The sequence below is a fragment of the Plectropomus leopardus genome, chromosome 5, assembly GCF_008729295.1.
Source record: "Plectropomus leopardus isolate mb chromosome 5, YSFRI_Pleo_2.0, whole genome shotgun sequence".
NCBI classification, from domain to species: Eukaryota; Metazoa; Chordata; class Actinopteri; order Perciformes; family Serranidae; genus Plectropomus; species Plectropomus leopardus.
This window is the reverse complement of record NC_056467.1, coordinates 37,072,675-37,099,485: the sequence shown is the minus strand read 5'-3', so window position 1 is coordinate 37,099,485 and position 26,811 is coordinate 37,072,675. Positions and strand designations below refer to the sequence as shown.

Below are 26,811 nucleotides of genomic sequence, written 5' to 3'. Positions count from 1 at the left end.
GAACGTTGGCCACCATCATCCGCAGGTCAAACACCTCGAGCAGCTCTGCGATAGTGGCCACCTGCATCAGATCCCCTCTGCCCTCATCCAGACTGCCCGTGTACAGGTACTGAAGCACCGCCTGAAACCGAAACAAACTGAGAGCTCAAATATACTGCTGCTATGAAAACACCCAAAAGCTCTCTAGTAATGATGCAGAACATTTTATTCACATTAAAATTATTCATTATTTTACCAAATAATGTGTGAACATATTTTCATTAGGGCTGGCATTTACTGTGTTAATCATGATGCAATTTAAGTCTATATATATCATAGAATTTTTTAAAACCCCTGCTAATTACTGGCCAACATTCCTGTCTTCAAAGGACAGATTGAGTTTTAAAGCTAGAGTGATAATACTGGTATCATATGAAACTGGGAGACTTAAGGAATCCAGTGGTACCAACCATGTCTTGCTAACTTCTTAGAGAGGGGGCTAAATAATGCTCCAAAATTAGGTCCCTTGAACTCTGACCTCAAGATATCTCAATGCAAATGAGTTCTATGGGCACTCATGAGTCTCCCCTTTACAAACATGCCCACTTCATGCTAGACCCATGCAGATTTTCATTTGATTCCTAAACAAGACAATCTGGTTAGAAATACCTTGTCAATATGAACTTTGAAATTGTTTTGAAATGCAAAATAAAGGAATTGAAAACATGCAATAAAAAATGTGATTAATTGCAATTAACTGTTAAAATTATGCGACTTATGGTGATTAAAAAAGTAAATTGTGTGACAGCATTCATTTTTGCTAATCTTGTTGCTTTGAGGTCTATCACCTTAAATGGTTCTTCCTGTATAAGTGCATCCATCACTACCACAGTCATGAGTCGTGGGTGTCCAGTCATGGGATCATCAACATGCTCCAGACACACACTCAGGAACCCCCTTCCCCATCCTGAAAGTGCTCGACCAGTCCCTAGTGCTCCCAGGGAGTAGTGGGCTCGAGAGGGGAGTGCATTATCACTCTGGGAAGTCCTCAAAGAGCCCTGCTGGAGCAGCTGGGGTCGATTCAGGCCCCGCACTCCTCCTTCAACCCCGTCTTTATCAATGTCCAGGCTCTTAGTGCGCCCAGCTTGCTCCTTTGCTCCTCTTCTGCTCTGCTCATCTTCCTCCGCACTCTCCAAGTTTTCCTTGCTCTCCTGTTCCTCCTTTTTCGGCCCCATGCATGATCCACCAATATCAAGGGTAAAGAGATCATAGAACTTGGAGCAGGAAGTAGCCAGATACACTTTGTGTGCAAAGACACGAGTGGCACCACCCTGAAGGAGGAAAAGAACATCTGCGCACAGTGGATGGCAGAAAAGAGAATCAGGGCCCTCGCCGTCTGTTGGAGGGGGGTCTGGGATGCCCACTATGGGGCGAGGTGGGCGAGGAGGCAGGAAAGGTGCCTGGAGAAGGGGCCTTTGGACCTTTTTTAAATGGGACTTCCAGAACTGGAGGTGACGGCGGGAGATGAGGGCGGCTCGGATGGCATTGTCAAAAACATCTTTGACTCCAAACTGGGCGACAATGCTGGTCTCATAGTAGGGGATCCCAAGTTCCTTGGCCACCTCATGGCCTCTCTCAGGTGGAAGGATATCAGTAGGTTTGATGGGTCTGTGGGAGAAGAGATAATGATGTTACCCTCAAGAAGAAATTACCCAAAGATTTGCAAAAAATTAATGAAAAGTACAAGAAAATTACCTGAAAATAGTTTTTTTTTTTTAAATAAATTAAAAAAACAAGGACATAGCCTGCAAAAAGTTCATTAAAAGTTATAATTTTTGCAACATAATTTTAAATGTGTAATTATGATTATTATACATATAGTTTTTTCCCTCATTGTTTTCTTTTTTCCCTTGACATTTTCCCTAGATATTTAAAATAAATCTACTAATTTCTTACAATGTGTGAAACATTTATTGCCAACTTGCTCGTTGCCCTTTTCACATTTTTAAAAGGAATTTCACTAATGTGTTTTGGGATTCAAAGGTTTAAATACTTGTAAAAGGCGTCACAAAACAGCAAAAGAAAAGTAATGCTGCTCCAGGTTTCTAAGGATTAACTGGAGCAACCCAACGAGCAAACCCTCCCTGAAAGCCACCAAGTCACATGTTTTTCTGAATATGTCTGTTAATGAATTGTGAGGAAGGCGACTCACTTGGCTAGGGGTCGTCTTGCTCGGTTTACTGCATCCAGGTCGGCATAGCGCAGATCCAGCTGGCAGCCAACTAGAATGATGGGTGTCCGGGGACAAAAGTGCTTGATCTCCGGGAACCACATGGTGCGTACGTGGCGCAGGGAATTGGGATTAGCCAGAGAGAAGCAAAGCACCACTACGTCAGACCTACAGGGAGATGAGAGGGAGGGAAAAAAAAGTCTTCATTTCATGTACTTACAACCTAACCAGAGATCACAGATAAGATAGGAAGAAGATGGCAAAAGGGGGGGTTCTGCTGTGTCATGAGCAAGAGACGTCGGCAGAGGGAAGACAAGTGGTCTTTGATGGAGTAAAGGGGACCGAAAATAGAGGAAGAAAAAAGGGGTCAGCACTGAGTCACTGAACATCTTGTCAGTTTACGTTAAAACATGTGTGATATGTGTATGGAAGAAGCTTGTTCGGCTTCTGCAAGGCATTGTGGGAGCATGGACAGTGCCATCGAGAAAGCCAGGGTCACAAGACGCGTGTGTGTGGGTGGGTGGGTCTGTAGGTCTGTCTGTGTGTATGTGTGTGTCTGGGCCTCTGGGCTGGTGATCTGTGTGGCCCATCTCTCTCTCTCTCTCTCTTACGTAAATATCCCTTAGCCCTCCAAGGCTACATGGACCACAAAGAGAAAGCTAAGAATAGCTCAGGATACACACACACTAATTCATTTCCTCAACCCATGTGTTTTAACAAGCAGACAGAGGTACTTAGAGCTGTACTCTGGTGATATTTCTGCAGTATGTTTGTGCATGCGTGTCTGTTTTTAGGTAATATTAAACCAAGATCTGTGTCAGTGAGACAGCTCATTTGGTACTAAGACAATGCTGACAGTGCAAGAATCTAATTCCTAAATGATCTACTTCTTAAAACAGCACAACCACAGAGGGCTTTTGACCCCAGCAGCACAAGACCGGGTCGATTTTACATTAGCATCACTTATGTAACTGTTGTGGTGCATTAACTATCATTGATTGCCTGCAGATTATGAAATATATATTCCTGTTTTGGATGTCTCTCAGGCATGTGGTATACGTCAGAGGATGTGGGGTGCTAAACCGCATCCTGAACTTGACAGCAGCATTTCACACCACTGAAATATTTCTCTTTTTTCCCTTGGGTGGGCAAAATACCTGCACTACAACGAACATGGCCTATTTAGTGAGCAGACAAAGGCTACACTGTAAAAGAAAATCACTTGTTTTATCTATTTCACTTTACTTTGAGTAGATCTGATAAAAAAGCTGACAAAGACAGGTAATTCCACCTGTTGTTAAAGAAATGCCAGCAGCTTCAAATGTTGGAAAACCATAAAAAAAAGGGAACCATCATTGAAGGTATTTTATAAAACAACTTCATTTGCATTACAAACATGCACCTGAGTGACAAATTGATTTACTTATGATGGTAGACAGCACAAAATCAAATCGCTCTCAACAAAGGACATTTTTTTACAGTGTAGACACAGGTTCCATAGTCCAATTTTAGTCTATCCAGTGTAATCTCTGAAAAGCTCCTGCTCCAAAGGACAGAATATACACTACTAAGCATTACATCACAGCTCTCTCACACACACAGGAATGCCCATTAACACTTTGTCAAAGGATCATTACCATGGCTTAGTCTGTTTGAGGTCATGTTATGTGTACGTGCCTTTGTTCTAGTGGGTAAAGGATTTTTTTTTCTACCACCTAGGCTTTACTGCTAGAGTCTGTACCTTAATGTTAGCATAACAATGTACTGATGTATGAGCCTCATAAGTTTTGAACCTTTCCAGTCTTAATCTTTCAAAAGCAGTTATTTGACAGTCTTGATGGTGAGGCAATAAAAAATTTGTACCAGAATAATCCTTTAGTACTGCTGCTTTGCACTGCTGAGCTATTTCAAGGTTCAACCCACAGTTCAACCCAAATGACCTACATTTTGTTTTCATGTATATCCCTTTGTTCTGTTTTATAGGATAATGTGTTTTGACTAGCAAGCACTGAAACACTAAAAACATCATGTGAGTTGCTTAACGTCATGTGATGATTAGTGTGTCAGCCAGTGTATGTATATGTGCATACAGGTTGCGTCAAATGATAAGGCAAACAAAAGAAGTCCACTGATTTAACACTAATAAATTACCACGAGCACTAATGCATAATATATAACTCCACAAGTTTGTGACTGCTGTCTGTGTGTGTGTGTGTGTTGGATACAAAGGTCATCAGCTGCCAGATTATGTAAGAAGAGGTGCATTTATTGACACAGGCACGCACGTAAACACAGCGGAGATGTTCCACATAATCATGTTGTAATAAAAAACTTAATGGGTCTCATGCAGACTTATGTATCACTCTGCAATCACACAGCCTGCCACGACACCCCTCATCAGCCATTAAGTCTGTCACAACAGTATTCTAAAAGTTAATAACATGCTACTGAAACTAATTTCAAGAACCATGCTTACGAGAGCAATGTGATGTGTTTTGCGTTTTCAGTCAAAATGCCAAATTAGATTTCTGCTAAATGAATTTCTGCTGACTGAAAAAAAAAAAACTTAAATTGAGGTTGGCTCAGGTTAAGTTTGGCTTAGCCTATTTTCAGGCTGAGATTGTTTTCCCAACCAGAATGTCCCTCTCCTGACAAAGCATGTGACAGTCTGGGTATTGTCTAACAATGTGATGTTTTGGGTTTTGACATCAACAAAAGGCTGCAGAGTGGAGGAAGGTGCAGAGAGGGGGAACAGAGGAGGCTAATGATGGGAGTTGAGTTACGGGGTAATGAGAGAGATGGGGGAGAGGTGGAGAGGCATCTGAGGGCAGGTTGTAGGAGAGGGCATAGCCCAGATGAACGTGTGGATGAACAGTGCTGGAAGAGGAGGTGGTGGAGGAGGAAGAGGAGGAGGTTGATGCCTGGAGCTGCAGACGCCAGGGAGGTAGGCAGGCAGAAAACAGCTGAGCTGGCACTGTGTCTTTATCAGCTGACTGCAGGCTGACAAAGCATACAGGACATACAGACAGACATGCACACTCGCACACCAAAACACACACAAACAGAGGCAGATCACTGTGAAAATGCAAAGGCATGAAGAGTGGAAGGACACAACAAACAGAAGGGAATTTCAGCCACAAAATGAACTACACGCAACCTACAAATACATATCTGTCATGCAGATACGCTTGCAAAAAGGTGACAGGGTGACATGTTACACAAAGGGTATTCACTTAGCTTTAGCAGAACTCAAAGATTGCAGTGTGTTGTGTACATGGATGTGTGGATGTTTGTGCAGACTCAGGGTGCCTTCACACCTAACCTGTTTGGTTCAGTTAAAAAGAAACTCGGGTCTGTTTGCCTGGTTACTACGGTTCATTTAGGATGGTGTGAAAGCTGTCAAATGAACCCTACTGTGGATCAAACAACAAAACTGAGTCCGCTTGAACAGGTGGGTATCAGGGCACTTCAAAACAGACTCTGATGTGGTTTGTTTCAAAGCAAAACAAGCTAACCACAGAAATTTTATGATAGCACATATATAATTTTAGTGTAATTTAAAAAGCTAAACGACTAATATATCCATCTGCTGTTCGTGAAATCTGTCCACGATCTTATGATCTGTATATAGCCATGTATACAACCTATAATATGCAAATAATATAATAACAATGTAGCACATATGCAAGTCAGTGCAGGTGTTTTCCATCATTAATAAGACAAAAGCTGTTAAAACTGTTGTGATTGTATTAGACTCTGTACGCTTCGTCAGTTCATTAAATATATTAAAAATGTGTGAAAGGAATCTGACAGTACTAAGCCCTGAATCATTACTGTACAAGACACCTCCTTTTCGTCTTGTGTCTACCTGTTAATCATTATTCGTGACATGCAGTCTAATAATAGCTACTTATAATGCTTATAATCAATTTTGTTTTTATTACAATAAAGTGCTGCATAAACTTCTGTCAGTCACTGAAATTTGATTCCCTCATGTGGGTCCTGATGATCCAGGATGACAGTTGCCAAAACTGTTGAATCAAAAAGTTACCTTTCAGTGTGTAATCCCCTGTTTTCTTGTTTTGGTTCATTTGAAAGAAGTCAGTTTAAACAGGAACCAAACCTGCGCTAAAATGCAACAATGTTTCATTTTTTCTCGGGGTGTGGACTAAATGAACCAAACTGCAGGTGTGAAAGCATCCTCAGTGCCTTATTATGGCTTGGGGCTATGTCAGAGACACAATAAATGCTGAAAGAGTGACGAGAAACATAATTACAGTTACAAAAATGTACCATCTTTACGTCATTTGATGACGTACGAAATGTGGATTTTCTCTTTTCTGTGTTACTGTTACGTGGTCAGGTTTGGTGGAATTGGTATTTGCTGATTTTGCTTTGGCAATAAGTACTTTTGCATTTCATGCCAATAAAGCAGCTTTGATAAAGGGACGGGGAGTAAGAGGATAGAGCGATGATCCAATCATGTCTGGTGGAGGAAGGATGTAACAGCTTGAGGGTAGAGTTCAACTAAAAAGCGTGTCAGCTGGATTACACACACACACAAAAAAACTTTTGGGTAAGTAAATGTTATGTAGGCATGTTCATGTGGGGGTGACAGATTAGTTATACTCTCATTGTAAATTACTTTCTCCTGAACCGGCCAACAATGAATTTGGTCACATATTAGCCCTAGGAAATTGTGTCAAGGTTTTAAGAAATTCTACAGTCACAAAGCAGTCTCTTGGCTGCACCAATTGTGAAAATGGAACATGGTGCAAGGTAGTTAACCTTGTGGTCAGCCAGCAATTGTGTTATTGGGTCAGTAACTATTTTCTGGTTGCTGGAATGTCTGAAACCGTTTGTGCCTGTTTCTGTATCTGCTCACCTGCCATAGGCAAATCGTCTGTCTTTGTGATGATCCCCGAATGTGTCCCACAGCCTCAGGGACACACTGACCTCATCCACTACATCGCGAGATCTCTCTAACACCTGCAACACAGACACACATCCCTGTAATCAGGCCGAAAGGTCTTAACTTCATTGTGACGTTTATGTTTTTAGAGGAATTGAAGGATTATGTAATCACTAGGCTTAGGGGGAAAAAAAACTAAGTGGAATGTCAAACTGCACGGTCAACATTTTTAGAATGAAGTTGTATTTCACAGGCCTGAAAAAATATGTTTTTTACCTGTGATTCATATGCATAATAAACAGATTTAGCCTCAGTAACATCTACAAAAGTGTACAAGAGTTTGCCTATATGTGGCTCTTTCCACACTGTGTTTGGCTGTGTGTTTATGTGTATGTGTGTGCCCACCTCCTGGCATACACGGTACTGGTCGATGGCCCAGACGGTTGGCACGTGGGTGGCAAGCAGCTGATACTGTGTGAGGGTGGCATTGCAGGCCCGGGCACAGATTAGCCTGGTCTTGCCTACTGCATTATCCCCTACCACCACACATTTAATGGTTTCCACATTGGGCCGCTCATAGTCTGTGTCTATATCCATGGAGAGGGCCCTGGAGAGTAGAAGAAAGAGCGAGAGAGAGAAAAGAGGTTAATTTAATATTCATGGGAAATTAAAATCACATTGATAAAGCATCCCAGGAGAAATGACACTGCATTTCGACAATGGAAGCAAACTGGCACCAGGCGCAGTTCGCTTCTAACTCTCGCCCAGTTCAGCCTAGGGAAGCTTTGTTAAGGCTCTAAGCCTCCGTAGCTGTACTGACCAGTGTACAGAGGCTTCTGCCAAACTCCTCAACTGAGCACATGGTTCGCAGGCTGAGGAATGGAGGGACCGCAGAGCTATTTCTGTAACAGCACAGAGAGAGAGAAAGACAGAGAGACAAAAAGAGAGACTTCCCTTGAGCTCACTGTCCTTTTCTCTCCTTGTTTGTCTTTCCCCGTATCTGTCCCCCTTTAGATGCAACCAAGTTTCAGAGAAAACACAATGCAAGTGAAGAAACATCTAGCAGCACTAAAATCCCTCATAAAGGCATTTGTAATTAACTTTTTGGGGTCATTTGGGAGCCCTAGGGAAGCTGTGGTCAAACATATTCATTCTAGGCTTACACAGAGAGGGAAGAAAAATGCAGAAAAAGCGCTGTTGCATGTTCGATCACCAGTCAACTCCTGACTTGACCTTATAGCACAAGACAGAGGCGGTTATGTGGTTATGTACACAGCTCAGCGGACTTCCTCTTTTAAAGCCACACATCACTGTGCAAAGCTTATCAAAATCCCCTTTCTATAAACTGCTTACAAACATTTCTGACATGTCAAAACACATGTTAATACCCATTAAAAAAAAAAAAAAAAACATTCCTGGAAGAATCTGCTGGATTGCATAACCAGCCCACACACACACACACACACACAGTTAGACCTCTAGTCAGCTAATCAGTCCATCCGTCCTTGCAACTAGTTCAAAGACCCACCCCAAGGTCCCATAAATAGAGCATCTGAAACATTCATAAAGGCCTTTACTTGCTATTACATTGACGCTGATGCTGGTGAAATGAACTTCAGTCCAGCACCATCAGACAACGGCAGCTAAAAATGGCATCTATTCATTGGACACATGAGCCATGTCTGCGCCCTGCTAATAAGCTGTGACACGCTCTCCATGTCGTCACACACCACCGGTCTGATCATAATATCACTGCAGCTATACAGAACTTATTTCTCCCCCAAAGACCACAGACATTGATTCTACTTGTCAGCAACAACAAAAACATTTTTCCTGTCAGAAGGAGTCCCAATTACGTCAGCCAGGAAGTACAGCACAGAGGGCCTACCTTTGTCTATCTGAACACAGGAAAAGTGTGTCCTGAATTGTCCATATGGAACAGATAGAGCTGTGACTTTCAGAGTTATAAATACCCTGTTCCCTTGCCCTGTCTGGCTGCAACATCTGCAGAGACACGTACCACAGGTAGAGGAGATAAAACTATCTCCCTAATGGTTATAGCAGCTGCCAAAGCAGTAGTCCTCTCAGTGAATTTTTAGGAAAAAAAGGGGATGAAGGGCCAAGTATGAAGCCTGACATACTACACAAGTGGTTCTGTAACATCCACAATATGTGTTTAAGAGGGAAAGAGGATGCGTACTATTGTTAATCCTGAGCGTTTCCAATGCAGCAGTCGATAAGAAAAAGGGATTGTCGGAGAGACAAGGCAGGAGGGGATTATTAGAGTCTTAGAGAGAGAGAGGGGGACTGTGAAGCCAGCATTGGAATCAGTCAGTCATGCCACTGGGATCAAAAGGGCATGACCGACAATAACTAAGACCACTCAGGGGAACATATCACAGCTTTTCCGGGCGATGTTTCTCTTTAAACGTGTGGCTGTCTTTGGGAGAAAGACAGGTAGAGAAAAAGAGCAAGTACAAGTGAGAGTACAGTTGAAGGTCCTTAACTATTGACCCGTGGGAGTCTGGAAGTTAGTGTGCATATGTGCATGTGAGCGTGCGTGCATGCGTGTGCATGTGGTAATGAGCTTAGGGCCAGTCTGTGAGGCATGGAGTGATGCGAGCAGTGATGTAACCAGGAGGCGGCGTTGGTGGTGGTGTGGAGAGTTTCTCAGGGGGATCAAGAGTACCCAGCCCCCGGATATCATCCTCCATCTGAGGCTCTGCATCCGGCTCCGAGCGAGAGTACGGTCATGCGTCGGTCAACACACAATTGTTTACACGCACACTACTGCACTACACAAATACGCACCTGCTCTCAGGTTTATATTTAAACTGTACGAGCTTTCGCAAACTTCAACAATTATTTTTAATTGCACGACTGGAGGATGAGCAGAAGCTGGAGGCTGTGAGAGCAGAACAGTGCAGCTCAGAGGAGCGGAAAGAAAAGCTGCAAAGCTCAGGTTTCATTTTAAGCCAACGACCTATAGTGAACTGTGCACAGACGTCTAGACTTCAGTGTCATCTCCCCCCAACATGCAGTGAAGGAGGCTACAAGGGCAAAGAGGTGTCTGAATGTCACAATAAAATGTGTGTATGAAAGAGAGAATAAGATACTGACCCACTTTTTGTGCATGTATTTCTGACTCTTACAGTGACATATTGACGGGTGCAGGCAAAGCCACAGTGATAGGATCACTGTGACAGGAACTCAGACGCCCACTCAACACACACAAACACTGACCTTCTGTTTTACTCTGGAATGTCACAGATTGACTCAGTGTGTGTGTGTGTGTGTGTGTGTGTGTGTGTGTGTGTGTGTGTGTGTGTGTGTGTGTGTGGTGCAGGAGGACCAGACAGACAAAGAAGCTCATGCATAATTTGGATAGTGTGTGTCTCAGTATGGCTTTGCTTTAAGACCAGTGGGGGTTTCATAAGGAGATGGCTTACAGCTCTACCTCATGCACAGTTCCTGGCATCTTTACCTCTTGATTTTTTATACACTTCCCTAATCCATTCATTTATCCTTCTGTATGTCTGGTTTTTATACCCAGCTTTGCCCACTCAACCACACCTTCTGAACTGCTCACAGACTCCCCCCGCTCTCCTTCCTATTCTGTATTCATTCAAATGTAATGCTCCAGCTCACAGTTATTCCATCCTTCTTTTAGTAACCTCTCTCCCCACCACCCTTCTTTCTCATCCTCTCCCAGACTTTCTCTCTCATCCAGCACCATCCCCCCCCCCCCCCTTTTTTTTTTTAGAGGCCATCTATGACCTCACACTTTTCTGGATAGCAATCAAGGAGCAGCATTAAGCAGACAGCCCTCCCACACTTGCTTTGCTTCCCCCTCTGTCTCCCTCTCTCTGTTATGTAACACCTTTAGCAATCCACTGGCAGCAACCACTCATCCCAAAACCCTCCACAGCCCCCATCCGCTTCTTTTTCTGTCCTCCTCCTTGGGGCTAGAGTTCACCCTCGACACCCTGACTGAGCCGCCTGCCTCTCCGCTCCCTCCACCCAGCCCTGCAAAAAAGAAAAAAATGACCCCAATAACTGCCAACTTTATACATGGGTCATCACTTGCGCACTCACACAGAGCTATGGGATTTACACTATCACAGGCTTGACTGCATAGTAAAAGTGTCCCTGTGTAATTGTTGGAAGAAATGATGGCTGTGTGCGCAATCATGTATGCAACTTAATTTAAACTGATTTTTTGTCAAAAGCCTGCTCATTGTGTTTACTCATTGTGGATGATTTTCAGGTGTGTGTGTGTGTGTGTGTGTGTGTGTGTGTGCACTCGCGCATATATATAACAGGGAACATACTCATCGTTACACAGTCACCAACAGGGAACGGCAAAACTAACAGGGGACATTTTTTAAGTCCCCACTTGGACATGCTCTAAATCATCATAAAATCATGTGTTATGGCCTCTGGTGAAATTTTTCAGATTTTGCCAAGAGGGGACCAAAGTGTGTGTGAGTGTTTATATCCATATTCAGAGCTCTCCCTCCTGGTTGGAGCTGGTATTTGAACGACCCATTCACACACGTCGCTTTTAACACTCCTCTCCCCCAGACCGCTTCAGAAACCAGGAGTCCCCGGGGCCGTCGACACTGGGGCGGCCTTCCCCCGGGCCCTGCTCAGCCTAATAAACCAGCCCCCCCCTGCTCGGGCGCCCAACCCGGCCAGCCGCTGCCGTCGCTAGCCGAGGGAGGACAGGAAGGGACGGGGGGGGGGGGCTCATCCCGGGGGCTGACTCGGGACCAAGGCCGGGGGCCATTGCGTAGCGGGACCCGACCGTTGGGGTGGTCGGGGGGGGGGGGCGGGGTTCAACCAGGGGGCCAGGTCCGGCCCAACTTTGTGTGTCTTATTTGTGCTATCCCAACTAGGAGGAGGGGTTGCCCGTGTTGCCCCTCCAGACCACGTCGGGCACCTGGCCGGGCAGCCAGGGCGCCCCCCCCCCACAGGGGCGGGCCCGCCACCACGGCGCCCTCCCTCAGGGCGACCCTGGCCACGGGCCTTGCACCTGACTCGCGCCCCCCTTAGGGGGGGATCTTGTTGGCGGGGGCCCTGTTGCCACAGGGGTTGTCCCCCCCGGCGTTCCCTTCTTTCCGCCGCGCCGGCGGGCGCCGGCTTTTGCGGAGCCTGGGCGGGGACCGCCCCCCCCCCCGGCGGCCGGGGGGCGGGGCCCGGCCCTAGGCCGCCCGCCCGGCCCCCCCCGGCCGCGCGGCCGCAGGGCGGGCTCCCGTCCGTCGCAGTGCAGGGCCCACAGCATCAAGCAGCAGAAAGGAGGCAGAGAGGGCAGAAGGGCAAGACCGGGTGGTGCCGCGTAGCCAATGGCAAGCGAAGGGTGGCAGCAGCCCAGAATCAAGAAGAACCCAGCAACACAAGCAGAGACCAGAGAATGCAGCAAGGGGGGAAAGACAGGGCCGACCGACTAGACCACGCCCGCCACGTGCACGGCGGCAGGCAAAGCACCGCCCTGACGTCCCCTGGCCGGGCCCCGCCGCTGCCACCCCTGGCGCCCTGCCGCCCCCCCCATGTACGGCGCATTGTCTCCCCGTGCGCCGTTTCCGCCTCCGCCCCTGGGGGCAGCGGAGGGCGCTACAGAGCGAGCAGCAGCAGCAAGGTCGCAACCGGGGAACACCGCAAGGGCCCGGATTGATTTTTTATACACTTCCCTAATCCATTCATTTATCCTTCTGTATGTCTGGTTTTTATACCCAGCTTTGCCCACTCAACCACACCTTCTGAACTGCTCACAGACTCCCCCCGCTCTCCTTCCTATTCTGTATTCATTCAAATGTAATGCTCCAGCTCACAGTTATTCCATCCTTCTTTTAGTAACCTCTCTCCCCACCACCCTTCTTTCTCATCCTCTCCCAGACTTTCTCTCTCATCCAGCACCATGCCCCCCCCCCCCCCCCCTTTTTTTTTTTAGAGGCCATCTATGACCTCACACTTTTCTGGATAGCAATCAAGGAGCAGCATTAAGCAGACAGCCCTCCCACACTTGCTTTGCTTCCCCCTCTGTCTCCCTCTCTCTGTTATGTAACACCTTTAGCAATCCACTGGCAGCAACCACTCATCCCAAAACCCTCCACAGCCCCCATCCGCTTCTTTTTCTGTCCTCCTCCTTGGGGCTAGAGTTCACCCTCGACACCCTGACTGAGCCGCCTGCCTCTCCGCTCCCTCCACCCAGCCCTGCAAAAAAGAAAAAAATGACCCCAATAACTGCCAACTTTATACATGGGTCATCACTTGCGCACTACACATCACAGAGCTATGGGATTTACACTAAATGATGATGAAATGATGGCTGTGTGCGCAATCATGTATGCAACTTAATTTAAACTGATTTTTTGGGGGGGGGCGGGGGGGGGGGGGGGGGGGGCGCGGGGGGTGGGGGGGCGGGGGGGGGGGTGGGTGGGTGCGGGGGTGGGGGGGGGGGGGGGGGGGGGGGGGGTTATGTGGGTGTTTGAGACAGTGACTGCCACAGGCACAGCTGGCACAGACTGGTTACATAACCTGGTCTGTAGCCTCTGCTTGGCTCCCTGGATGGCTGACAGTAGACCTCAGACTCATACACACTAGTACAGACATGCATATACACATGCACGCTGGCACGCACTTGCCTCACCCACTGCAGATGGTACGTACTGGTATTACTGAGCAGCCCCTGGCAGACGGCGATGTGTACGAATCAATCCTAATGAATGAGAGGGTCTTTGGGAGCAGCATGCTGGCCTGCTTGAGAAAGCCTCCCTGCTCTCTTCTCTCTGCTGCAATAATGCTTTGTAAACACAGGAAGGCTCCGCATGATGCCCTAATTTCCTTTATCCCTCCCCATCTTTCTCCTCCTCCTCCTCGTCCATATTTTCCACCTACTCTCCATCTCTCTTGCTGTCTTAACTTGTTTTTCTTTATCTTGTTTCTATTTCATGCCCTTGTTCGTTCCACTCCAGTGCAGAATGTACAGTGTCTCCCAGTATGTCTGTCATTTAATTTGCCATTTGCCATTGACCTTTACAGCACTTTGTAACTGTTTAGAGCTAACAAGTCTTAATTCAAGATCAAAATGTTATTGCCAAATTGTTATCTTTAGTTTAAAAAATGCCATCTTTAAATACAGAGTGTAAAACTCACCTGTTCTTCTGATAAACACTCATCAGTAATGTGAATATAAAGACAAAGTGAGGAAAATCAAATAATAGAACAGCTAGAAAAGTCTGTTGAGTTCAGAAAATTATATCACTTGACTGTAATGCAGCTTTTAAAAGCAGGAAAAGAAAATAATTACAATGTTATGATATGATCTAAAATCCAAGATCATATGTAGTCTCATATCACAATATTGATATAATATCTAAAGACAACACTGATGACATTTTCAACATACAGTATATATCATGTCCTGATAATGTGTTTTGTGTTTTTTTACAATGGGCAGGTGGATTAAGTTTGTGTGGAAGATATATATCCAAAGCCACTTATCTCCTTTGGGAATGTAACAGGGGATTTAAACATAATGTCATTTCTTTTTTTTTCTTTAAATAGGCTAAAATACAAAACCCTGGTCCTCTCATCTTAAAAATAGACTAGACACTAATTATATAGCTAATATACAATAAATAGTATACATACATACCCACAAGACAACTGAGCATAAGTGAAAGTACAACATACTTTCTCACCAAAGTTCTGCGGTCCATGTTGTAACACACTGGGTTCAGACACACAAATAAAGCATAAAACATACACAAAATTGCCTGTTACCTCTGTCTACCTTCCACCACAGACTGATAAAGGGGTCAGAACATTCAAGCCAGCCATATAATGCTGGCTGATTCTTCCATGTGGGTCTGTCAGTGCTGCACTATGTTATCTCAAAGCTGTTGACACAGTCAAAGCGTTGGGCATTGTGCCTGACCAGAACAATAAGTAGCTCTGTTCCAGATCCATCTAACACTAGACATAATGACAGGCCCGATCACTGATTCATTAACAGCAGTAGTGACAGAAGGTCTAAAACCAAAATAAATAAATAAAAAATACCCAGGATGTGGAAAGAATATTAAGTAATGATAAAATAAATGATAAAATTTAGAACAGTTGGTGTTTCCACGAAAGGATAAGCCACTCACAGGCTGGCCCTTAATAGACATCTTCTCAGGAGAAAACTATATTGGCCAAAAGACAAAGATTGCACAATATGGAAGAGAAGTGTGCCAAATTGTTTATGCAACAACTTCCTGCAGATATGATTAATTGCTGATGAGTGGAAATGAAATATGGTCAGATAAGAAGTTCTCATGAGTAATAGTCTGTATTTATTCTTTCGCAGATTCAAGTGAGAAGCTTCCTCAGCAGCCATGCAGCTACCTGCGTAACACAATCCCTCGAACGACGTCATAGCCATGGGATCAGCATTACAGTGTGTGTGCGTGCATCCATGGGCGTGCATGCATCAGTGTGTGTGCATTCTTACAAACTGAGATTCTGCACCTTATCTATTGTCACTGTTTTAACCGCATGTTGTGTCAGTAAATACTGTGTTGTAACATCACTACGCTCATCAATGAAAAGCACCTCGTGCGCTCCCTCTCCCCGCAGCCATTCATAACCACCTGGCTCATTCATATTTTTTTTTTTGGGAAACCGATTCAACAAATCATTGCCATCTATTTTATTGGCATCCCTGTGTGGGGAAATAAAATGCAGGCTGGATACCGCATTCAGTGTGGTGAGAAGATGTCTTTCACATATTGATGTTGTAGGATAAAAGGCAGGTGGATATCAGCCTACATCCCAAATGATGCGCTGATAAGTCTTGCGTAATGTGCCAAGCCCATCCACTGCACTACAACACTGAATCGAAAAGCAGTCTGTGCAGCACGCGTGGGATTAAGAACAATAATCTTCCACTTTAACATGCCATGCAAAAATAATGTAAATCTTAAATATGAGAGACTCTGAGACCATTAAGGGACATTATAGAGATTTAAGAGGGAGATTAAAAGCCCATTACGCATTACGCACAATAAGGTCACCATGACATGAATTAAACGCTGCTGATGATTTGTGAATCTTTTGAGTTAAGGATTTTACAAGCTGTGTGTGGATTTCTTTGTGCACAACAAGAATTGCATTGGGAGCATGTGACCTAGTATTGCTGCTGGAGGGTCCCTACCTTCCGACGGTTCCGGAATTGACCCACATGCCACTCTGCTGGTGGTTCAGCCGGTCACTCAAACCGGACAAAGACGCGCGGAGAATGAAGAGGTGGTCGCGGTGGTCTCGTTGTTTGTAAAAGAGCACATATGACTGCAGGACCTCTGCCCTGTCACATCCTCTTCTTCTTACTTCCCGCTCGCTGACTTCTTAATCCAGCGTCTCACAGACCTCAACAAGTATCGACTCGCTGCTGCCGACCTGATGTTAATGCTGGTTTGATTATCGGACGCTTTTTAGAATAAAACGTAAACATAACTGGCCTAAAGATATTTCTGCTTTGAGCCACCTCCTTTTCTGTTGTTGTTTCCCCAGCTGATTTCATCAGAGACACGCCTCCACGACTGCGCGTCACGACTCAAATTGCCAAACTCATCTTGTGCTGCGTTCAGGTGCCGTCAGAAAAAAAGACATTTGGGAGTAGTAGCGCCCCTAAGACACTTCCACCACAATCGATACAAATCTTGTTACAAATTTGAGGCCAGAATGGAAGCATAGAATAAATAAATGGTGAGAAAATCATGATATACGTATAACGTATATCACGTATAACAATTCGGTTGATTTCAAAATGATTTCAAAAAGCAAATTCAATCACTGGCGTTTGCATTTTTCTTTCACTTTCACTACTGCTTTTGTGTGAATTGACGCGAGACAGCAGTCATCAAAAAAGCTTTGTTCAACATAAATATCAGCCAGCAAAAGCGCATTAACACTCCAAACATCATACATTTAAGACTTTATTAGTCTGATGTTGGAGCTGAAGAGGAACACTTAATGGTCTCATATGAGATTAGGACACAAGAGCCAATCATATCCTGCAAAACCGATAGTATCCCCGCCCCGAAACTGTCCTCCTGCCATCCTGTTAACTCAATGCATGCCGCAAAGCACGCTGCCTTTCGTTGGGGGAGCTGAACATCCGCCACTGAGCTGCTTTTATACTCTCTGTCATTGTGTGACGCTCAGCCTTCATTATTACTCGCAAAAACGAGACATTAATTGTTATTGTTAATTGTTTATTAAATATGCAAATTTAAAAGTCTGATTTTCTCAATCTCTCATTCAGTCCTTTTTTAACATACAAATTTTCTCCTATAATATCCGGTTAAATGATGCAATGGTGTAGTTATTACTCATGGGCAAAGGAGAGACATTTTCTTCTATGGTTATTCTGGGTGTTCAGGCATAGCAACTAGCTACCACATAGCAACACTTGTGTATTGCTACAGAAGCCAATACAGGAGCCAAGAAAAAAAGACAGCAGATCATGGATTGCTGTGGAAAAATACTCAGTTGTTTACTCTATACATTTTTTTGAGATCTCGATGTCTGGGAATTCATTCCAGGAATGTGAAGCTGCACCAGAGAAGAAAAATGCTGCCATGTTGCCAGGAGGTAAAAGTACCTCACTATTCTGCCAGCATAACTATTTTTACTTTAAACTTCAATTGCTTTGTAAATCTGTTGTTATCCAGCTAAAGACTTTGCCCAGACATGCTTTCAGTATTTGAGCTTCTCCTGAGTCTCTCTGCTTTCATAACCTGCAATTTCAGATAAGACATGAGAGTAGAATTTATATTAGGTTACATTTTAACTTGCAATTCTTTTGGGACATTTTGCAGTATTTGGCCATGTGGGGACCTAGACAGTCTGATCAACTAGCTTCCTTTCATGGCTGTGGAAGACTGAAGACAGACATCTACTGGTAGGATTTGGTACTGAGGTACTCTGAAACAAAGGAGGCATAAGCTCTCTGTTTCACCGAGTGCCAACATCTCTGTAACCATGTAAATCAGCAGTGGCTGCAAGACTGGAGTGAAAGTGTTTATGAAGCACAAATCTATGACTTGACCCTTCTGCTTCTGTCCATCCCCACAAACCCGTAGATATGTGTGATAACATGCAAAAAAGCGCACATGCAATACCACAGCACCAACATCACAGTTACATGAGTTCGCTGTGTAACCAGTGGAGATGTCTTTTTTATATCTATTTGTTCAGTGTTGTCTTGAAGCCCTGAGAAAACACTGGCCCCTGACCTGGCTGGCATGGCCAGAATGAAACAGCATGAAAGATGGGCTGGAATGCTGCTGGAGAAAGCAGGGGTTCAACAGCACTGGCACTGAGAGGGCTCAGAAATGTAGAGAGGCAGCCCCTTTGTCGGAGACGTGTACTTGTGAGAGAACTCTCAAGCAGCACAGGCTGAGCTTATGTCTGGCCTTTTCAGCTACAGTAGTACAGAAAGGACTGTGTGGCTTTGTTTACAAGCTTTATCGCTCTTTTATTAACTGTGTGGGAAGTCTACTCCCATTGCTTTTACACTTTGGTGAGATTAAAGTTGGGAGAATGAGCTGAGATCATTCTTTGGCATAGCTACCTCAGCAAGGAGTGTCCTGCTGCTTGGACAAATACCTTTAGTCTGCAGCATATATTCAACACCATCCAAGTTTCCTCAAGTTTTACTGAACAATTGATGAAAACATTTCCTCCAAGATCAATAAAAATCACAATTTGGTGTCCTTAGAATACCTTTTTACCCGTATACAATGCTTTCGTCAAATGTTCTTGAAGGGCTTCATTTTGCAATCAACTATCCACCATTTTGAAAATGTGACATCTGTTATAAGAAAATAAGTGCTGTTGTTTCATTTAAAAATCATACATGTTTCCATTATGGTGGAAGTGAGTACTTGTTGGGCTCGTCTTTTTATTTATTTTGCTTATTTAATTAATGTTTTATTTATTTTATTTCCCTTTATTTTTGGTTTTATGACTTTTCTGTTTTTTATGTATATTTGTTTTTATTATTTTATACTGAAATTTTGCATTCTGCATTTTGCATTATTTGTTCTCTTGTTTATTTCTGTTATTGTATCTCCTATGTATCTCATTTCTGCTTTTGCTTTGTTTGTAAAAGCAACTCTGTTGTTAAAGGTGCAATATAAAGAAGGTATTATTAGTAGTAGTATTACTAATAGAATTCAGATGACATCATGAGTTTTTATTTAAAGGTATATTACGCAGGATTTTTGATAAATTTTTGTAAACATGTTCACCAGTGAAAGTGAAAGGAAAACCCAACCTCAGATTAACTGTCATGTGGTTTTATGTCTTGCTATATTTGTGTGATTTTTTTCCTGCACTTTGTCTCTTGGATGCATGCTGTTTATGGTATGGCATCTGAACGATACCTTTTTATAAAGCCCTAACCTCACCTTAGTGCTGTGGGATTACACACCCATAAAAGTCCTGTGCACAGAAATAAGAAAAAAAAAATAAAAAAGATACCAACAGAGGGCAGAGTCTCTGCAGTTAAATACACACACTTCTAATGGGTCATAACTAATAATTGCGACAAGTCTATGCATTGTTTTTAAGGAAAATCCTCCATAGTTGATCATCAATATTAAGCAATGGATATTATGTATCATTTTAATGGCCATAGAGCATTTTGGAATGAAACTCATCCCTTCATCTCATTCCCTCTTGTCCATTCCTCCACTGACCCTATTCTCACCCCTACAGCTCGCCCAAATATCCAACAGGCCTGCACACCCCCTGCCTCAGCACTGTACTGGAACTGTTCTAAAGCTGTCAAAACACCCAGCTTCTCACACTCCCTGCGTCCACAGAGAGTTCGCCTCAAACACACACCGTCCTGAGCACGATTTAAGACACACACTCAATGAAAAAAGTCGACATGCAGCCCTGTACACTGACACAAGTAGGTCAGAGCTGCAGTGGGTCTTCCAAACAGTCCTGCAGCACCATGGAACTGATAACAGTATCGAAGATTAAATTCTACCTTCAGACACTCATGAGCAAACATCACATAGCAGATGTACACATGTAGATCTACAGTATGAGATCATTTGCTTGTTTGTCTGGCAAGATGATGCATTTTTGTTTTGCAGAGGGTCAAGGAAAAAACAACACAAGAATTTCAATTTGTTCCTCTGGGGAAAAAAAATTCAGAGGTCGAAGGTGAAGGGCTGAGATTGGAATGACTGGAGGCTAAAGTGAAATAAGTCTGAGAAAAAGTGGCATTCCTGAAGGATCAGAGGTAGAAGAGCTTTGAAAAACTGATAAATGCACAGAAACAAACAAACACACACACACACACACACACATCCATGTCAATCTCTGACTCTGAATCTCCTTTTCATTCCCACTTTTAATCTCTCTCTCTCTCTCTCTCTCACACACACACACACACACACACACACACAAACACACACACTTTGATATGGAGAGGTGGCTGAGATGTGTTGCCAGAGTTGGCACCCTGGCATGAAACAGAGTGTTTTGTAACAGCCGGCCTATTTGGAGATGGGTGATGGGCATGTTAACAGAGTGTGAGTTTAAGTAAAAAACATTCAACACTAGATAGGGCCTGAGAAAAAGTACAGAAGTAGAGACAGACAAAGTGCAAGAAAGAGCGAGAGGCCAAGGATATTGTTTACTTACTAAAGTTATCAGCAGATTGTCTTATCTACGGTCAGTTGGAGAACTTCATGTGAGTGACCAGCTGTTGTTGCCTCATTATATCGTAATGAAGACATATCACTCCAGTGCTCACAACAGAAAAAGAAACACACTATGGGGTAAAAGGCTTGAGCCCATTGGTCAGAAGCTCTTGGATGTATTAATTCTGAAATGCTATTCTGGTTTAAGGAGACGTGTTTTCTTTTCCTTTATGCCTTGTAAAAACAGGTCCTTTTATGTACACTTAATTTATTTCAGGTCATTTTTAACAAGGCCATGTGACTAACTGCCATGTTTTGTTGGTATGCTTTCATTTCTACATTTTCTTTTAGAATGTGAGACCTTGAAACTCAACTGTCAAATTTCAAAACCAATCACTTAACAAATGTTTTATCTAATGACATATTAATGGTCCAGTTTGAAGGATTAAGTAGCTGGTGAGGTTGCAAAACTGAAACTTCCAAGCATGTAGGTGGCTGATGCAAAAACGCAAATGGTCTTATCTAGAGCCAGAGTTTGGTTAGTCCATTCTGGGCTACTGTAGGACAATGTGGTGCACTTTGTGGAAGAGGACCCACACGGTATGTACATATTAAAGGGTCATTTTAATGTGATGAAGCACACCCATTCTTAGCTCTAGGTAAGGAATACTTAACTGGACAGATATATACTTTTCAAAGGAGATAAAATGTGAATGAGGTGTGTTTGAGGTGTGCCCCTGTAGGTTTAAATAATATGCTAATGGCTTACATAAAGTCATGATTCTGAATGTATATGACATTTATTGTGTACTTTAAAAGCATCAGTCATCTAGTGCCATTCATATTGATAAGCTGCCATCATAAAATAAGAAAAAGTCATGAAGCAGAACAAGGTCTGAGTAAGATTTATGAGCTATTCCACTGTGTCCAAGTTAAAGCACTTTGTGCTGACATACTTGTCATTAGGTATTATTGAATGTGGAATGATGTGAGTTTGAGAGTCTAACTCCCAGGCTGCAGATAAGTCTTCACTGACAACAACACTGATGTATGAGCGGGTCAAGTCTGTGCTGGTGCTGATGGGCCATGCTGGTGGAATATGTTGGGAATGTAAAGTGGCTTGAGGTCCTGGGGCAAAGGCTGGATAAAGGTGGGAACAGCTGAACAGAAGGGGAGAATGGAGGGTGGGATGAGTGAATGAGAAGGCGGAAAAGCTGACGGTGTACGGGGGGTGTAGGTGGGTGGCTCTCTGTGGTTAACTGCCTGCTGTCTGCCTGAGAATAAGCAGACCTCTGATTATGATATTAATGCCAACTTAAATGTTTCCCAGTGAGGTGCCTGGCTTTTGCAAAGCGGTGCATGGGGTGGACAAGAACACAGTGCTTCATATTAGTCACTGTTCATAACTAACTGCCCTCAGACTGCCCATTTAGAGTCATGTGGCATCTGGCACACCCAGCCAACACCACCAGCAGTACATCTGCCACCATCAGTCCATACAGTGACCAGGGCAGCTATGGTGAGAAATTCTGTGGCTCTTTGTTTGATGATTGTTTTCTTGTTGGTTCAAGTTGGCTGGTTTTCTTTAAAAAAAAACATGGTAAGAAGGCGATGAACAGCTCAACAAGAAATGACCCAAAAATTAGCAAGAAATTAGTAAAAACAAAATTGCATGGGAAAAACATTAGCAATAGATTTAGAAAACGTTAAATGCTAATTACGTGAAAATAAGTTTAAGTCTTGCTTTTTAAGCAAGAAATTTGGAAAAAAAAAAAATCACAAAAATTAGCTGTAAATAGGTTTTATGGAAGAAAAAAATAATTTTTGACGACGAAATAAGCAAAAAGTTAGGAGAAAATTACCCAAAAATAAGCAAAAAAGCAGGAAAATAGTAAAAAGTTCTGAGAAAATTATCTGAAAATAGGCAAAAAGAAAAGTAAAAAACAAATAGGAAAATGAGCTAAAGATAGTTCTGTAACATAAATTTAAATATTGAATAATAAGAATTATAAACAGATTTCTGGTCATGTTCCCTTCATTTTGATAATACCTAGAATAATAATAACTTTTACAGATTTTTGCAGTTTCGAGGCCATTTCTTGTCAAGTTGCTTATTATGTTTTTGTAGAGAAATAAAACCCGTTTTCTCAAGTGTCAAAGGTTCAAATGCTTGTAAAAGGCAGGCAATCCAGTTATTCAAGGTTATGAAAGTCCTAATTTTAAGCCTGTTTCACCCAAAATCACAGCCTATGACAACATAATACTGAGTAATAGACAAGGTGGACAGGAGGTTTTAAGAAGGTAAGGGTTGAGTGGATGCTTTAAATTCTTGAGTGGCACAAATCATCTGTGATAAAGACAAAGTGTACCTAGCACAGTCATAATATACGGTCTGCATTCTGACTTGAGGGGACCAATGTTGCACAGGCATGTCTTGCTATGCATTAGTTCATGTACATACACATACAGACAAAACCACAAAAGTCTTGACCTAATTGGATTTTGCATCAAATCCAACATACAGGTTGATATGCAGACACAAATAAACAGGCTTTCCCACTAACAAACACAATTTTATAATACACACACGCACAAACAGATACACATGCACTGTCTCTGCTGGATAGAGACACACAGGTCAGTGGAGGTGCCTCTTAAGCTGTGGCTGTCAAGTGGCAGGGCTAATCTTATTAAGGCTCTCTTCAGCTGCTGGTCCAAACTCTTAAAGTGATAGTTCACTTTGCTGGGAAACACATTTGAATCTAAGCATGTATTTAAAACCAGAAGTGTTGCCTTTATGCTCAGGGAAGTAGTATCCTGTTTAAGCACAGTGGATACTGTATTTTATGTATTAAATGTATACGCTACTTTGAATAGGTTCTCAAAAATTGCAAACAAGTGGAGAGTCAGAATTAAAATATCCATATAGTGATCATATAGATTCTGTATAGATCACTATATCACTGGTTCACTTAAAAGGTGGCAAATGTTGATCCTTTGACTCCAGCAAAGTGAATGATGGCTTTAATTACCTTGGGAAGTAAGGGCTGAGCCAGTTAGGGGGTTTGGTGGATTCATTGGCTGTGCGGGACTAAGGCCATTAAATAGATGAAGATGAGCTAGGGTCAACAGTCTGGCTGGAAATGATGTCAAGGTAAGATGTGAGAATCAGGTTGAGGATTTAGACAGAGACATATCGAAATTGGATGGAGATCAGGAAGGATGTGGATATAGGACCAGGGCTAGAGTAAAGCTAGGACGCTGAGGATAAAATCTAAGTCAGCAAGGAAACCAATACAAGCAGGTTGTAGTCTATAACAAGGAAAACTCAACTTAATTTGTACAGGGGCCACCTTTGCAAATTATTATTGGTCTATCATTATAAACCAATAATAATAAACAAACATTAACATTTTATTGGCCTAGGACACTGTTTGAGTATCCAGGGGATCATTAACTGGCACTTCTTTTTATAAACAAGCTGTATTCCGATCCTTTTTTATGCCCTCTGGCAGCGATTCAAAGTACTTAAAATGTCCCAGTGTGAATCAATTTATTTTCCTTGTGAAGTGGAAAATGGTTAACTGGACAACCAGCACTCTATCATGCCAAACTTGGTCCAATTACAGCCTTAAGTTGAGTGTCACTGGTCCATAGAGACATGGAGGCAGCTCAAGACTAGAACTATCAAAAGAAAATAGCAAAAGTCTGATGTGATCTTGCGGTCTGGTCCAACATTTATAATTTTGAAAATCAATAGTCACAATGCACCTGGAATGCTGTGTATACTGAAGTTATCCAGTCAATATTAATCTACACTTCCTTTAAAGATGTTTAGGTACTTCCTAAATGGCAGAAACACCAAAAACAGCAATGAAAGCTGAACAATAGAGAATAGACCATGGATTGGTACTTGACTGTGGGATTCTGACTCACCGAGGTCATAACAATGTCAAACATCTCTGCTACATCACGCCTTTAACAAGTTTAACAAGTGTAATCCATTGAACATGTTCACTATGCCACGTCTGATTAGATTTCTAACACTTACTCCCCAGATACACCGGGGGTTCAATGTCAGTTGAACCCCCGGTGATATTGATTTAATCCGCCAGATATATTCTCCAGTAACTTTTTAATATGTCCTTTAGTAAATCCATCAGTAGGGATAAAGGAGGATTTTATCGTGGACTACCTGAGTTTAAGTGCCTTAAATGGGATGTTTTGTTCCTGGAGCCCGTTAATACAGCGATAGGAAGGTAAATGGATTGTATTACAAAATGAGGAAACCCTACATGTTAAACTATAAACAAAGTGGTGAAGGTGTCAAACATTTTTTGCACACTGTCGTCTTTTACTTTTGTATAGCATATGTCTGCTTTTGCCTAAATAAATTATTGATTTGGTGACACCTGTAGTTATTGGTGGTAACAGCAAATGTGGTTTAAAAATACATGACACAGCGCTCTGGGGCAGCGAAACCAAATGTTGTTGTTTTATTAAAGAAGTCAGGCAATAATTGGCCTTTTTCTATCCAACATGGAAATACCAATAACTGCAATTCACTTAATGGCCACTTGAGGCTGGTACCAGAAGTGAGTCAGTCCCTATAAACACATATGTTAAAATGCCCAAATTTAGACCAGAAATAAACATGTTTACAGGCTGGTACAAAAACTGTTTTTGGTGCCTAACTCAAGGCTTCAAAACGGCAGTCCACAAACCATTGGGTGACTTCATGGTAACTCGCTACATCCATTAGTTACACGGTCTATTGTCTACTACAACAGAGCACAGTAAAAGGAGTTGGTTTCCTCATTAAGTTAGAGGTGTGCAGCCTTTCTTCTGCAGCTCTTCATCCAACAGCTCACTGTGGCTGCTTCTTGTTCCATTGCTCCCCGCAATATCTCAAATTGATCCTCTGTTAAACAGTAAGTGCCAGGCTCACTGAAACAGACACTGCAATTCAAAAGAACTACTAATTGACTACTGACTCCTTAAAAAATAAGAGTCAGTTCATGTTTCACCAGTTAAGCTTTTACTGTGTAGCTACAACAAAAATGTTTGGCAGTAACATAATACAACATTTTTTTTTCCATGAATATCACCTTCAACACCCAGTTCATAATACTGCAAATATTTAAATTTTGCAGTACTTCATCTGTGGGCCATAGGCTTAATCACCACTCTGACCAGACTGTTATTTTTTAAGACTCAACTGACCCACCAAGCAGCAGATGCCTTAACACTGTTTCAGTGCAGATAAGTTACCATTATGCTTATCATCGTGCTCCAGAGCACTGCGAACTGTTAGGTACCTTTAAGAGCATTACTGACCAGCACATTAATGGCAGATCAATGGGTGGTCAACAACAAAATACTGTAATTTGTCATCTGCCAGGAGGTTTTTCCAAAAACAGGTGCAAACTATTGCTGAGTGCTGACACCTCACTGCTACCTGTGGTGATGTTGGGAGTGTAGGTAACCTCTCTGAACCTCAGACAGGTCCGCAGACACTCTCACACTCTGGTGAGGATGTACCAGAGTAAACTTTGGACTGGGGTTGAGTAAAGATAACAAACAGGAAAAGGTGAGGGAGTGCAAAAATAGAGCCTTCATTTCTCTGAACCTTTGGAAGAACTAGAACAATTTTCTTTGCCAGTTTAAGTTGAAATATAGGTGGTCTGGTGAAACCTTAACATGCAGGGACAGCCATATTTAGTATTCTTAGTAATTAGTAATTTAGTATTCCTTTAAAATTGAGTCAAATTGTGCAAAGTTCTGACCAATATGACAGTAAACTGGAGGAGGGGCAGGAGCAAAATGCTAACTTGGGCAGAAAGAGATGCATTTGGCCTCGGCACAGGTCAGTCAGTATTCCAGAAACAGCCTGATCAAACAGAGAGTGAAGCCAAGCCAAACACCTCTGGACTTCAGTCTGGCACAGAGAGGCAGAGATCACAGTGCACACAGTCAGTACA

The 26,811-nt window shown here is 42.9% G+C and overlaps 1 protein-coding gene across 1 annotated transcript; it reads right to left on the bottom strand.

Moving 5' to 3' along the window:
- Positions 1 to 4: 4 nt before the first annotated feature.
- LOC121942880 (rho-related BTB domain-containing protein 2-like) lies at positions 5 to 16,690 on the bottom strand (the record flags this gene model as incomplete). Its single annotated transcript, XM_042486174.1, has 6 exons — positions 16,321 to 16,690; positions 7,527 to 7,728; positions 7,095 to 7,198; positions 2,192 to 2,377; positions 828 to 1,647; positions 5 to 121 (listed from the first exon to the last, which is right to left on the bottom strand). Coding segments are annotated over exons 1-6 (1,458 nt in total), but the record flags the coding sequence as incomplete, so codon positions are not given.
- Between the last annotated feature and the right edge of the window lie 10,121 nt (positions 16,691 to 26,811).